The following is a 14,815-nucleotide window of genomic DNA, read 5'->3' as shown; positions in this document are numbered from 1 at the left end:
TAAAGAACGTCTATAAAACTTGCATCGTGATGTAATAGGATTAGAGATCGTCTATAAAACTTATATTATGATGTAATCAGATTTTAAGATCGTCTATAAAACGTATACCATGATGTAATGGGATTAAAGATCGTCTATAAAACGTATGCCATGATATAATGTGATTAAAGATCGTCTATAAAACTTATACCAGATGTAATAAGATTAGAGATCGTCTATAAAACGTATGCCATGATATAATATGATTAAAGATCGTCTATCAAACTTATATTATGATGTAATAGGATTAGAGATCGCCTATACAATTTATATCATGATGTAATAGGATTAAAGATCGTCTATAAAACGTGTGTGTGTGTGTGTGTGTGTGTGTGTGTGTGTGTGTGTGTGTGTGATTTGGATTTTTAACGTAGCTTTAACAATTTTTCAGTCATATCACTACGATGTCTGCAGTGTGGCAGTTTGTAGTGATGTCTAGCACTGGGGCATCATGCCGCAGACATTTAGCATGATGTCCCACCCAGTTACATTATCCTGACACCAGGCCGACGAGTCCTAACACTTAGCTCTTAATGCTGAGCGCCAAGCGAGGCAGCTGTTAGTACCATTTTTGTAAGTCTTTGGTATGACTCGGTCGGTGATGGAACCCAAGACCTTCCGCATCCAAGGCAGACGCTCTAACCACTAGGCCACCAAAGTGGTCGAACTAATTGCAGATCGTCTATAAAACGTATACATTATGTAATATGATTAAACATCGTCTATAAAACTTATATCATGATGTAATAGGATTATAGATCGCCTATAAAACTTATATCATGATGTAATAGGATTAAAGATTGTCTATAAAACTTATATCATGATGTAATAGGATTAAAGATGGCCTATAAAACTTATATCATGATGTAGTAGGATTAAAGACCGTCTTTAAAACGTATACCATCATGTAATGGAATTAAAGATCGTCTAGCACTGGGGTATCATGCCGCAGACATGTCGTCTGTTTTCTAATTTCATGGTGTTTGTTTTTGTAATCATATCGTTATATGTTTTTTTTTTATCTTATAGGTGTTGTCTAATGTTGTAAAGCGCTTAGAGCTTCTAAAGATTAGGCGCTATACAAAGTCCTCATTATTATTATTATTATTATTATTATAAAACGTATACCATGATGTAATAGGATTAAAGATCGTCTATCAAACTTATATCACGATGTAATAGGATTAAAGATCGTCTATCAAACTTATATCACGATGTAATTGGATTAAAGATCGTCTAAAAAACTTATATCATGATGAAATAAGATTAAAGATCGTCTATAAAACGTACACCATGATGTAATGGGATTAAAGTTTTCTTTGATTGTGTATCAGATCATAGGTCAACTAAAGGATAGAAAATGTTTTATAAACTCTGCCAACCTAGGCGATGTAGAAGCCAACTGTTTTCGTATAAAAAATACATAAATTTACATGCTTGATTATTTGTTATAGCAAAAGGCTGTTCTATGGGATGTATTCATGTACTATGGAATGTATTCATGTACTATGCGGTGTATTCATGTACTATGGAAAATATTCATGTACTCTTCATCATTATCTACTGATGTATTCTTTAATCATTGCTATCTTTCTCTGGCTAAATAAATAAATAATAAATATTTGATTTAATACTTTATTATGCAAAAGTCAGATTGATGTCTTTCCGAAGTGAGTTCCTTATGTTATTGATTTATGCTTTAGAACATGTTACACCAGCAGTCCGTGGAGATTTTCGTGTTGAATAACAAAAAACGGGAACCGCTTTCTAAAACTCTTGCCACCGTTGATGATATTGGCAATTGCTGGATCCATATAGATCCTAAATGGTTTTCTTCATACTGCGTAATTTTTGTCGATATCAGTGGAGTCATAAAACGTTCACCAAGCATTTAGTTTGTCCTCAGCTTTTTGTAGAGAAGAGGAAACATGAAATTGTGTCTTTACACGTCCTTTATTCTATCCGTCCGTCTCACATTTTTTCCAAACAAGTACTCCTTGATTGGTACTGGATTTCAGGCAAATTTGTTCAGTTGCTAAGTACTGATTAGTACTTGACCAAGTTAAGTTTTCAGCGTTCTCATTATCACTTACCAGAGTTATATCCCCTGACTGTCTGACATGGTCACTTTCGTTTCTGCACAATTCCTTTCATAATAATGTTTAGATTTAACCCATGTTTGTCATGCCGTTTGTATTTATTAGACTTTGTGAGAGTTCGATTGTCAGCTTTCTGTGGGAACTGTGTATAGGAGTCACATCCTTTATGTTCCTTTCCATCCACTTTCGTCTCCGCACAATAATTCTCTTCATTATTATGACGATTCGAATTTGTACATGTTACATAGTACAGTTGGTTCAGTTGTCTGTCATCAGTTGTACACGCATTGCTAACAATATTGACATTATTTAGACATATTTACACTGTATTCTGTTAAATATGACTGGTATTCGTAAATATGAAAATATTGTATCCGCATACATTAACATAGGACGATAAATCAGCCCTTCACTCGTGATGATATTGATTTTCGGGTGAGGGGCTGATATCATCTATTCATTAAAAGCTGCAATTATCTGCATACATATTTGGCTGCACACATCGGTGTACATGTTATACACTTACCTGTATTTCTCGTGGCTGTGTAGATACCGTCGGCTGAATGGTTCTTTTCGTGACATGTAGATTATATCCTGAGCAAATCATATGTTTGGTGACTTGTCAATCCTGTGGCCAGTTTGAATTTCGCGCTTGATATGGCTATTACCAATTACCGGCATGTGTCTAAAGTGTACGCGGGTTTGTTCCGGAATGATTTGCATGCAGCAAAATTGCATATCTTAATGAACAGGTGACATCAGGCCCACAACATCGTCCATCAGTATCAACTCAGATTTGTGGGGTTGATTTATCGGACTAACATTAGCCATAAGCAGTTTCCACCATAACTAAGTTAAGAAATAAGTATGGTCCAAATTTTTATTTAGAGTAACACTTTTCTGGTGACTGCCAACACTGCAGTTTCGTACAGAAAAAAATCTCGTGCATTTAGCTCCTTACATTTGACACTGACGTGTTAACAATTCCTTCAATGGTGCACTATTCCTTAAATAGTACCATTTAGTAAGAAAATTAAAACGTCAGACTGAGCTGCTGTTTAACAGTTACTGGGATCTCACGCCATGTGAACAGGTGAGTCATATGGTGCTTTTAATTGGTGTACCAGTATCTTATTTGTAGTAAGCATTCCTGTTGCAATTACACACATATATTTGAAACCACTGTGTTACTGAAAAGATAAATGCTTGAAGTGAACTTGTTTTCATCTTGCAGAAGTGTACTAGTTGATGGCAAGACAATTAAGGCATCCATCTGGGACACAGCAGGGCAGGAAAGGTTCAGATCCATTACAGCTGCGTAAGTATCATGGATGAAATTGAGGCTAATAGCCAATAGCCCTTTAAAGATCCCAAAGATTAAACATTTGTACCACGTAGATATCAAATTTGGCTACTTATATACCCATCTTGTAAGTCTTGCTATCACTACCCCATGTGCAATTAGTATAGCAACGTGGCATTTACCATGGAAACAATTTCATTTCTTGTATTACTAAGTTAGTCAGAAATGGTGTTTATATGAGCGCCACTTTGATCATTGTGAACCGCAGTTGACTGTTCAGATGAGTGATGGACTTTACCCAAACTTGGCATGCAGCTTTAGGTTGATTAAACCTGGAATGAATTCAACTTCCAGCGTCCCAAGCATGGAACGAGTTCAACTTCCAGCGTCCCAAACTTGGAAAGAGTTCAACTTCTAGCGTTCTTTTTCATAAGATATGCCCTTCATTTCAAGTCCTTCTGACTTTGGCTTTCGTGTCATTACTTTGTCAAGGACTGATTGGTTCCAACCATATCTGGGATGTAACTTTATGTGACCCTCTATTAGTTTAACAGCCAAGAGTTTGATAATACTATTCAGAAACGTTATGGCACCTGATGGACCTTTCTTCTTTCGAGTCAGCAGCAACATTTTATCATGGAATTTTGGATATGAAAAATTTATGATGCATCTTTTTATTTGTGAGACATTGAACAAGTCGGTTTGTCCGTATTTTCCATGTCATTTTTTACCAGCTTTTTCTCAAATGATTGCCTATTATCCTAACTATGGTTTACCAACACTAGTTCGTCTTTTAAGGTTCTGTCAAGCATTTCGTAGTAAACGGTATCCTTTGCGATGTATTATCATTTTCAGCAGTAGATTTCATCATAAAACTATAGGCTATTGCTTGGCTTTTTATATATATACATCCTATGGAATGTAAACACTATGTATTTGGTATCATATCTCGCATAATTTGTCAAACCCTACTATATGCCGCTTTTCAGTAGGGGTAAGGTATAAGGTTTTAAGCCTAGCCCAAATTTATATTTACAATAATGGGGAGGATTGCCAAAGTTCTTGAATATTTGGCCCCTAAATCAAAGAGAATTCATGCACATCACACAAGCAGCTAATAGTGATAATGCATACTAACTTTTTCTACTAGAGTTCAGGATGCATATGCTGTTTAGCTTTTGAGGTGACAAGAGCACATACAGTAAGATTACAGTGGTCTATCTCCGTGCCTGTATTCACATTCGGTGGTCCAGCTAAGAAAGGCTATGGAAGGATTGGTGATCAGAATAATACAAGGGCCAGAATCTTCATTAACATTTGATACATATATTATTGGAGGTGCAAGTGACTGAGACTAAGTAAAAAGTTTATATATGAGCAAGAAAGAAACACAATAAGTACTTTATTTCCATTTTGCTTTTGGTTATTGGCACATATTTCCAACATCATATAACATCACGATAAGCAAAGCAAAGACAAAGTTCGCCATGGCTTACTATCTTGCATGCATCTTGTATGCATCCTACCCGTGACTTTTGTGTTACATGGACGCAAGGTTGTGTCCTTCTTCCATGAGTATTTTACACCCAGGACACATAACTTTGCATTTAGCAACCTCTGATGTAACTGAGAATGTATATTGGAGATATTGACTGCTGTTCATGGAATATTGTCACTTCCATGGGCTTCGTGTACTATCACCATTTCATCAATACTGTAAACATTGGATGCAAGAAATTGTTACTTTTATTGCCCCTTAAGCTGTTGAAAAATTTCCCACAGAAGTAAAAATTGGAATGGAATGGAAAGTAATTATCTTCATCATCTTTCGAATGTTTAGTAATCAGTTATGCTTGACCACGTGTTCGAGTCCAGCATTCTTTGACTTAATTTTGTGCTTCAATTATCTTAACAAACCTGTTGGCTCAAACGTGTAAAAACTGATTTATTTTGATTGAGTGAGATATGTTGCTGTTTTTGTATATCTCGGTTAATATCAATACTCATCAATTTTAAACAATGGACGTTTTTGTACGCTTATTCAAATTCGTACTGCCTAGTGCAGCATCTGTCCCTCTTGGGGATTAATGGATGCAAACTCATTGTTATGGTTGTTATAGACAAACACAGAGATTGTAATCAAAATCTTCCTATCTGTCTGTCAGTTCATTTATCTGTCTGTCAGTTCATATATCTGTGTGTCAGTTCTTATACCTGTGTGTCAGTTCATATATCTGTCTGTCAGTTCATATATCTGTCTGTCAGTTCATACATCTGTCTGTCAGTTCATATATCTGTCTGTCATTTCATATATCCATCTGTCCTTCCATGTCAGACTTCTTGTAATCATCAAAGCCCTTTTCCCTTCAACATCTTTGTCTGACGCTTCATAAGTGAATTGCCTATGACATGTAGATATTCCCTTTATAAGTTTTGTCTTTTCGGTACAAATATTTTTGACAAACATTTTGCCCAGTCTCTTTTAATTTTGTAAATTCCGTACAGCACATGTTTGTAGCCAACATGACTGTTATCTTTTTAACATATGATAATGTAACCCCGTTTATACATTACCCCATAGACCTAGATGAGGAGTTTATAGGTTTCGTCTTCTCAACTCCATGGTGCTTGTAACCAACGGACTCACGCATCATTGAACGTATTCTAATACAGTATCGTATGATCTTTGTCTTATAGACATTGCCTTTATGGATTTTCTCTCAGATTTATTTATTATAGAGTTCTGGTCCTTAACAATTAACTTCAAACGGGATGTTGTGTATAACCAGCTCAGCTATAAAAAGAAAAAACATTGAAAATATTTTGATGAAATTTCGTAAGGACATTGTTTCATAGACGTGTCTCCTCTATGAGATTTAGCTTTGGAACTCCATTTTAGATAGATATCGCCATTTACAAGCAGCTCCGATATGTTCAGACGTTGTTTGTTTAAACGACTTAGCTCAAGATCCATTCATCCTATTCTTATGTAATTTGGTACGAACTACCTCATAGACTTCCATTCACAGTGCATCATAGGCTTCCATTCACAGTGCCTCATAGACTTCCATTCATAGTGCCCCATAGACTTCCATTCACATTGCATCATAGACTTCCATTCACAGTACCTCATAGACTTCCATTCGCCTTTTATAGGTTGAATATCGTTTACTCTACATTGGACACAATTATATCCTGTGTACAGTTTATTCACGTCTTCTCATGGAAACTTGAAAACTTTGAATCAGTATAACTCAAAAATTATTAATCAGACTTTAATCCAATTTGGTTATGTATATTGTATCCTTAGACCTATATGTGTGTTTTATGTGGGGGTTTTTGTGACCCTTTTGCAGATTTAGGACAGATTTGCAATGCTTTGCAATGAACTTAATATCGTTACGTGGGATATTGCTTGTAATCATCATAGCTCATGGATATATTCTGATGCAATTTATTGTTATGCTTGTTTCATACACCTACGTTTCTCATCTAGTTGTATTGTAATTGCCGACCAGCATAATTCCTATATCTTTACATGAGATATTGTTTGTTTTGATGAGACACAGAAGGCATTGGATTTAAAGAATTTTATACCACATCATGATTAAGAAGGGTCACGACCCTTGAATTCTCCTAACTTTGGTTTTCCAATACAGATTATTCTGTTACGGACATAGCGAGCGATTGCAGTGCTGTATGTTTTGTGTATCTCTTGAGGCCGACACTAAGAGGTTGCTGGAAATATTATTTTACAAATTTGGTCTCTGAATGGGATTTATTAAATTTAGAAGTACCATTGACATTAAACAGACCGTTGTATAACAGTGTGTGAGATCTCTAATAATGTTTACATTTTAGCCTCAGTATGTTTTCTTTGACAGATATTATCGTGGAGCTGTTGGAGCCTTGCTAGTCTACGACATTTCCAAGAGCCATACATATGAGAATTTAGGGCGCTGGTTGAAAGAACTGAAGGACCATGCTGATAACAAGATCGTCATAATGTTAGTAGGCAACAAGAGTGACTTGCGACATGTAAGAGCAGTACCAACAAATGAAGCTAAAGCTTTTGCAGGTAATGTTTTCTGGTGATTACAGTTTGAAAATAGAGCAACTTCAATGCAATGGCTCGACATAGTCAATAACCTATTTAGTTTTGTATACCACCGTAACCGAAACCCACAACATTGACTCAGGGTTCATAATTCCAAATTTGTCACATATGTGACGCATCTTCATGCTATTACTTCATATAAAGTCTAATCAGAAAATATTTGAAAATCTCACAGTATCTGCAATACATACATACCAGACTTTTGTCCCATTTCCAAGGACCTCAAAGATTTTTGCCAAGAATGCAGATGATAATCCCATATAAAACATATGGAGACGATAATCCCATATAGAACACATGGAAACGATAATCCCATGTAGAACATATGGTAACGACATAGTTTCGCGAATTTCCTTCCAACGGTTTTGTGGGGTTGACGTAATAGACAGACAAACGCACATAATGAGGGCATGACTCAATTTTCTCCGTCTAAACGCAAAACAGACCCCCAAACTTCTCTACCAGTAGTATTCAGTAACACAAAGGTCATGGGTGGCCGGCTGTATAAAAAATGATTGAAAAAAGCATCCATTTCAAATAATTGGCTTATAAGTGAACAAAATCGGCAATATTCTTTAAAGAGACAGGTTCCATGATTAGGGTAACTCGGGCGAAATAGCCATCCCACTGCCTGTCATTAACTATACCTACATATGAAGAGAAAATGAAGTTAACTTCAACGTTTCATACTTCACGTCTACATACACACTTACATGAACACAAATTGAGTACTGAATGTTTTTGTACACTGTGAACAAACTCAATTCTTGTATCATTCGTTGTTCAGAAGCAAAATACAAAATTCTAACAAAAACTCATGACTTACGTTCAACGTTTTTGTCAATTTTATGATTATTTATGCCTGCAATTACGTTTGAATTTACTGACAGTTTGCAAGGGAAGTTTTGACTGAGTGAAAGTCCTTGCGTTTGTAGCCCAGTCACTGGGAAGTTTTGAATGAGTGAAAGTCCTTGTGTTTGTAGCCCAGTCACAGGGAAGCTTTGAGTGAGTTAAAGTCCTTGCGTTTGTAGCCCAGTCACAGGGAAGCTTTGAGTGAGTTAAAGTCCTTGCGTTTGTAGCCCAGTCACAGGGAAGTTTTGAATGAGTGAAAGTCCTTGCATTTGTAGCCCAGTCACAGGGAAGTTTTGAATGAGTGAAAGTCCTTGTGTTTGTAGCCCAGTCACAGGGAAGCTTTGAGTGAGTTAAAGTCCTTGCGTTTGTAGCCCAGTCACAGGGAAGCTTTGAGTGAGTTAAAGTCCTTGCGTTTATAGCCCAGTCACAGGGAAATTATTATGTTATGAAGATTTATAGACTGATTGAAAAACGAGTGAATTTCATATTTCATTCAGAAACAGTAGGAATAGAGGTCTCACATTTCGAAATTAATTTATTTTTAATTCAACGTCTTTCAATTAACCATACAATAATTTATTGTTACTGGCTCAAACAAGGATAAGTCTTAATATTTTCCAAATGTTCATTTATTAGTTTTATTCCTAGTACACTATTTGGCACAAATTTTTAAGCTACTGTTTTGAGCTTTGTAAAGTCTGATCTCTATATCATGACTTCTCCTTGGTTTCCAACCACTTCGTCCTATTAGGTCAATTCGCCATAAATTGGAAACTGACGGGAACCTGAGAATATTTTTGTAAATAAGGAATGTACTAATGAATTGGAACTATCCTGGTTGGTCGAGTGATTAGAAAATGTACCTGATTGAGTGATTAGAAAATGTACCTGCTTGAGTGATTAGAAAATGTACCTGCTTGAGTGATTAAAAAATGTACCTGAGTGAGTGATTAGAAAATGTACCTGATTGAGTGATTAGACAATTTACCGGATAATAATATCTTCATTTCGCTCTGAGTCGGGCAAATAAATTCTCAGCCTCTAAGTGGCATTCTACCAAGACGGAATCACACGGTCTTAATATGGTCTGACGTATTGCAAAAATTGTATTGAAATGGCCTTATGGCTGTGTTTCAACCACAAATTATCAGTTTACTTGCCACACATGTTTTCCCATAGGTATATAAATTCCACATCAAGTGATGGCCAAAATGTGAACGATGGAAATCACTTGATCTAACTGGATACAAGTAAGAAAGTACATATTAATTTCATATTTCATAACATAAAAGTTAATGATAAAATCTTGAAGTTTGTAAGCCTAAATATGGAAATAAGTGTTACAAATAGTAATTGAAGGACTGTTTGTTCTCTGTTTATGTCCCAAAAATTAATTTTACGCTATCACTTTTGTTTGCAGAGAAAAATAAGCTGTTATTCATAGAAACTTCTGCGTTGGATTCAACAAATGTGGAAACGGTCTTCCAACATCTATTAACAGGTAAGTCAGCCTTCTAACTTCCACATCAATACTTAGGGTAACATCTAACCATACTAAGTATTTTCCTATCCTCTTTAGATTTTGACCAAAGATTTCTATTATTTTAGAGGAATCTTACTTAAAGGTCTTAAATAAAAATGAAAACTTGAGTAAGTTGTGTCATAGAATGCTTAGATCAATAGATGTTTTCAAATTCAGGGTCATATATATTCGATGTTTTTTCTTTCGCAGCCTGGATTGTATCTTATCACGTTTAACATTTCTCCTCCCATCTTTAATATTCTCTGATGTCGTTTTCTGTTTTAGCGGAAACTAACTGAAAGTTAAAGAGGGTGTTCTGTCATGTCATTTTGCTGCTATTACTTCTTGCGTATGTCTGTTTCAGTTCCATGTCAGTAAAATTTCCCAGACAACACTTGATGTAGACGAACAAATTTCATTCGTGGTAGTGGAGTGGAGTGATGCATGCTCATTTTGCAGTCACAAATATTGTTTATGTTAACAGTTGTATGACTGAGTAGTCACTGACTAAAACGAATATTTGAAAATAGTCAGATCCAGCTGACATGTTTGCAGTTATCCTTAGAAATGAACTCTGAGTACTAATCAGGAGATTGCAACTCTTGTCTGTATTACTGAAAGTATGCATTATCAATACGTAAATTTGGTTTCATTATGTACGTTTCTAGCTAGATACATACGAGTTTGTACATAAGAGTTCTTCCATACTATTTCAAACTTAAGAGTTCATATATACGATTAAAATAGTCTTTGTATTTACGATTTGCAGAATGCAAATTATGTTCTTTTTAATTGGACCGTCTTATGGCGGGAGTAGCGTTTTATGCTATGGTGTTGTCCATCAGCACGTCTTGAACAGCTGAGGGTATGGACCATGCCATTATAAAGGCTGGAGAGATTTTCATGAACCTTTGCTGTCCATCAGCACGTCTTGAACAGCTGAGGGTATGGACCATACCATTATAAAGGCTGGGGAGATTAACTTGAACCTCATCTCAATTAGATGACACGTCTAGGTCGTGTGCCGGGTACAATAGTCATTCCCTTTGTTTCTAAGTCAAGGTTAGGCCAAGGGAAAATGCAGTTCTCTCTAACTACTACAATTTCCCAGAGTAGAAAGTTTGAACCTTTAAGGTATTTACTTTAGTCCACATATGTATAGACGGTGTGCATAGTATAACCAGGTTCTATCCACAAGGTGAAAGTAACTGGAATTGAACATCTATTTTTGGGGCTTGTATCTTTGTCCGGAGTAGAAAGTTTTAAACCGAAGAAATAATTTTAATGAAAGTTAGATCAATTATATAGCACAACTAGAAGGTGTGTCACATACCAAAGTTACGCCCACATCCTCAAGTTCAAGGCAATTGAAAACAGAATTCTGTCACTTGTATCCTTCCCGTGCGTAAAACTTTGTAACCAGAAAAGATACTATAATGAGATTTTAGACAATATATCATATATAGACGTCGTGTCACATACCATATCCATACCCGCTAGGTAAATATGAGATTGTAGACAATATATCATACATAGACGTCGTGTCATATACCATATCCATACCCGCTAGGTAAATTGACAGCAAGGTACAGTGTTACTGTGCCTTGTATCCTTCTCAGGAGTATAAATGTTGAACCATTTTGGACTTTAATAGTGAATATTAAAAAGGTATGTTTTGTGAAAAAACATAATGTCACTTAAATTGAGATGCATCCTGCCTCAAGGTCAAAAGTCACGGCAAGGAACTTTATATTGACATCTAACTATGTACGGGTATACCTTTTGAACCATTCAAAACATTTTCACTAAAATTAAGCCTTATATATATCCCTGATTGGTATTTCCTCACTTTTTTTCATAGTCATACCCCTGCTGTCAAGGTTAATGTCACTAAAAGGTTAATGTAAGTCAGTGAACTATTTCCTTATCCTTGTTGTCACTTGTCAATGTCTATAAATATTTTCATGAAACTGTACCCAGATCCACACATTGCCATTAATATTATGCAAAAGTCAGTTCCCGAGGTCAAAGGTCAAGGTGATTGCTAGGGAAAGGGTCTTGAGATACTCATAGCAAGTGTCATTTGCAATACTCTTGTATAATCTTATTTCAGAAGAGCCACAAATTATTTTTTTTCTTTCATCAAATACCATTTAGCTTTTTGCGTCACAGCGTTAAGACTGTTCCACGTCAATGTCTTTTTTTAAAAGATTTTCTAGGTGATGTGTTCTGTATACATTTTTTGCGTTGCTTTTTACGTTAAATTTTAGTTACATTTAAAATGGTAGTACTCACTAAACGAATGTGGCATTTCCAACTCTCCAAGTAAATTCAAGCAGTAGAGCACGGTGAGACGCAAGTACCACATTTACTGGGAGGCAGCGACATCGTCGTTGTTAAAGGGTTCTGTTAACTTTTTACATGTCAGATATGGGAGGCTGGGGGAATGGTGAATACATGCAAACACGGAAGGAGATTGAATGACGATTTCTGTAGAACACTAGTTTTACCGCTTGCTTAATTAAAAATTTCGGATTGCTTGACTCTGTCCTTCTGTTCATTAATGCTCTCGTTTGTAATTTTGGTGCTATTCCTACAGTATTTGGGAGGCACAGTTTTAACTCGGGGATTGGGTTTGCTGATGTGCACAGTGGTTAAGAATGTACAACCATCACTTGCGAGTAAATAATTTTAAAGTTGTGAACGCTTACATTTACAAAATAACTAGGGTAGGAATACCTGATGCAAAACATTTGTGGATGCTGCTGCAGAGTTAGGGTCTTTATTTCGGATTTTGACGTTTTATATTCTATTTGAAATAACTTTGTCTGAATAAAGCTTCACATATGAAATTATCTTTAATTTGAATAATAAACACACACACATCCACACCCACATGCAACACACATCCACACCCACATCCACACCCACATCCACACACACATCCACACCCACATCCACACACACATCCACACCCACATGCAACACAATTAAATCTGATTTACATCTATTTCAGAAATTTACAAAAGAACCTCTCAAATACAGATACAAGATAACCCCAGAGATGAAAATTCTCCAAGAAGCAACGTACATACTATTACAGTGGCTCCCACAGACTGGTCAGCAACGACAAAACGTCCTTGCTGTAATTTGTAAAAATCCATCAAAAGAAAAGAGCTTTATATCACGAGTCAAAGTCAAGTTGTCAAGATACACGAATTTTTCAAACTTTACGGCAATATTAAAAGAGCTTACATTTGTGACTGAATTTACTTTATTGCATTGATGGCGACCATGTTGCCAGAGCTGTATTTGAATACACCCAGATACAAGCGTATCCAGAACGAGTGTAAAAATGTATAAAGCAGGTTCTTTTCTTCTGTAATATTTGCTTTGCTATCAGTGCAGTAGGACCTCTATTATCCATGCCGTTTTATTAAATATGTGCCTTCTACAAACCATCACCATGCCTGTAGAGGTATTTTTAGGGCGTAAATCACAAACGTTTAGGGGTCTCAATTTTTTAAAAATGTTCTCTTATCCAGACCAATGCCAAGTTTCTGAGGTATTTTTCTATGGTAAATAACACAAGGTAGCGAGAACAAAATTTTAGAAGTATGGTGATGAAGCCATATTTCTGACAATAAGTTTATCTAAAAATGGCAAGATAAATTATTAAATAACAATTCGCTAATAATTATTTATATGTTCCCAATTTAATAACAGTGATATCTCCCCATTATACTAATAATTATATGTCTTCAGTATACTAAACTGACTCTGTTTGTTAAACATTTAATGATATATATCCTTAATTATTCTACGTTGAAGTATCTAAATCACCTCATTAGTTACGAGAATGAACATTCAGATGTTCTGTACACCATGTGCATTTCATATTTTTACAGATAATTTGTAATAAAGATAATCGACGGTTATGTATACAACATCTGTCTGAAAATGAAAATGTCATGATTTCAATTTGCATTTGGTGAATGGTTTCCACCTGTCTAAATGGGGCAGCTCTGACAGTGAATAGATTTTTAATATTTAATTCGGAACTATTACACCATTGTCTTTGTATTACAGCTGGTAAACTATGTTGATTTGATTTATGTGACTCTATAATAGACTATATGAGTCACTATGAAATATTTCATGACGCTTTCTTATGTTAATTATTTTGCAGTCTTTGCATCACTTATAATGGGGAAACAGCCAATATTATCATAGTACATAATACGTTCATGCATTTATGATTGTCCGTGAGTTTTTTTTTTCTATCCGAAAGGTATCTCTATGTATCCTCAGTATATCTTCAGATAAAATATAAATCATTTAATTCTAAGGGTCTTGGCCACCAAGTATATATTATTGTCAGATTATGTGTGCCCCCAGTCTTAGCTGTTCTTTTTTGTTAAGGTTACTGTTTTTGGTATTTAGGATGCTATTTGAGATAGATTTCCATAGTATCTAAAAAAAACATATTTACACAAAAACCCAAGGCTGCAATGTTTACGACCATTCAGGTGGATTAGTGGTTAGAGCGTCCACCTCGGATGCGTGAGGTCGCGGTTCGAACCCCGGCCGAGTCATAGCAAAAAGTTTAAAAAAATGGTACTAACATCTGCCTCGCTTGGCACTCAGCATTAAGAGGTTAGTGTTTGGACTGGTCAGCCTGGTGTTAGGATAATGTGACTGGGTTGGGCATCATGCTACATGTCTGCGGCATGAGGCCCCAGTGCTAGACATCACTATAAACTGCCACAGTGCAGACATCGTTGCGATATGACTAAAATATTGTTAAAGCTACGTTAAAAATCCAAATAACACACACACACACACACACACACACACACTGCAATGTTTACATGTGACAACAG

General features: G+C 35.8%; 1 protein-coding gene across 2 annotated transcripts in view; it reads left to right on the top strand.

The window, feature by feature from the left end:
* LOC149796033 (ras-related protein Rab-11B-like) overlaps window positions 1-13,192 on the top strand; it is a 14,875-nt gene extending 1,683 nt beyond the window's left edge. For both annotated transcript variants that reach the window (XM_089965952.1, XM_089965950.1), the window contains exons 3-6: window positions 3,373-3,456; window positions 7,326-7,519; window positions 9,831-9,911; window positions 12,949-13,192. In XM_089965952.1, coding sequence (XP_089822078.1) covers window positions 3,373-3,456; window positions 7,326-7,519; window positions 9,831-9,911; window positions 12,949-13,088 — 499 coding nt within the window. In that variant the 3' untranslated portion in view covers window positions 13,089-13,192. The remainder of the gene's footprint in view (window positions 1-3,372; window positions 3,457-7,325; window positions 7,520-9,830; window positions 9,912-12,948) is intronic.
* The last annotated feature ends 1,623 nt before the right edge of the window (window positions 13,193-14,815 follow it).

This window comes from Sinohyriopsis cumingii, chromosome 7 (genome assembly GCF_028554795.1).
Source record: "Sinohyriopsis cumingii isolate HCF-2022 chromosome 7, ASM2855479v2, whole genome shotgun sequence".
NCBI classification, from domain to species: Eukaryota; Metazoa; Mollusca; class Bivalvia; order Unionida; family Unionidae; genus Sinohyriopsis; species Sinohyriopsis cumingii.
The sequence above is the reverse complement of the archived record's forward strand: the minus strand, read 5'-3'. Positions and strand labels throughout refer to the sequence as shown.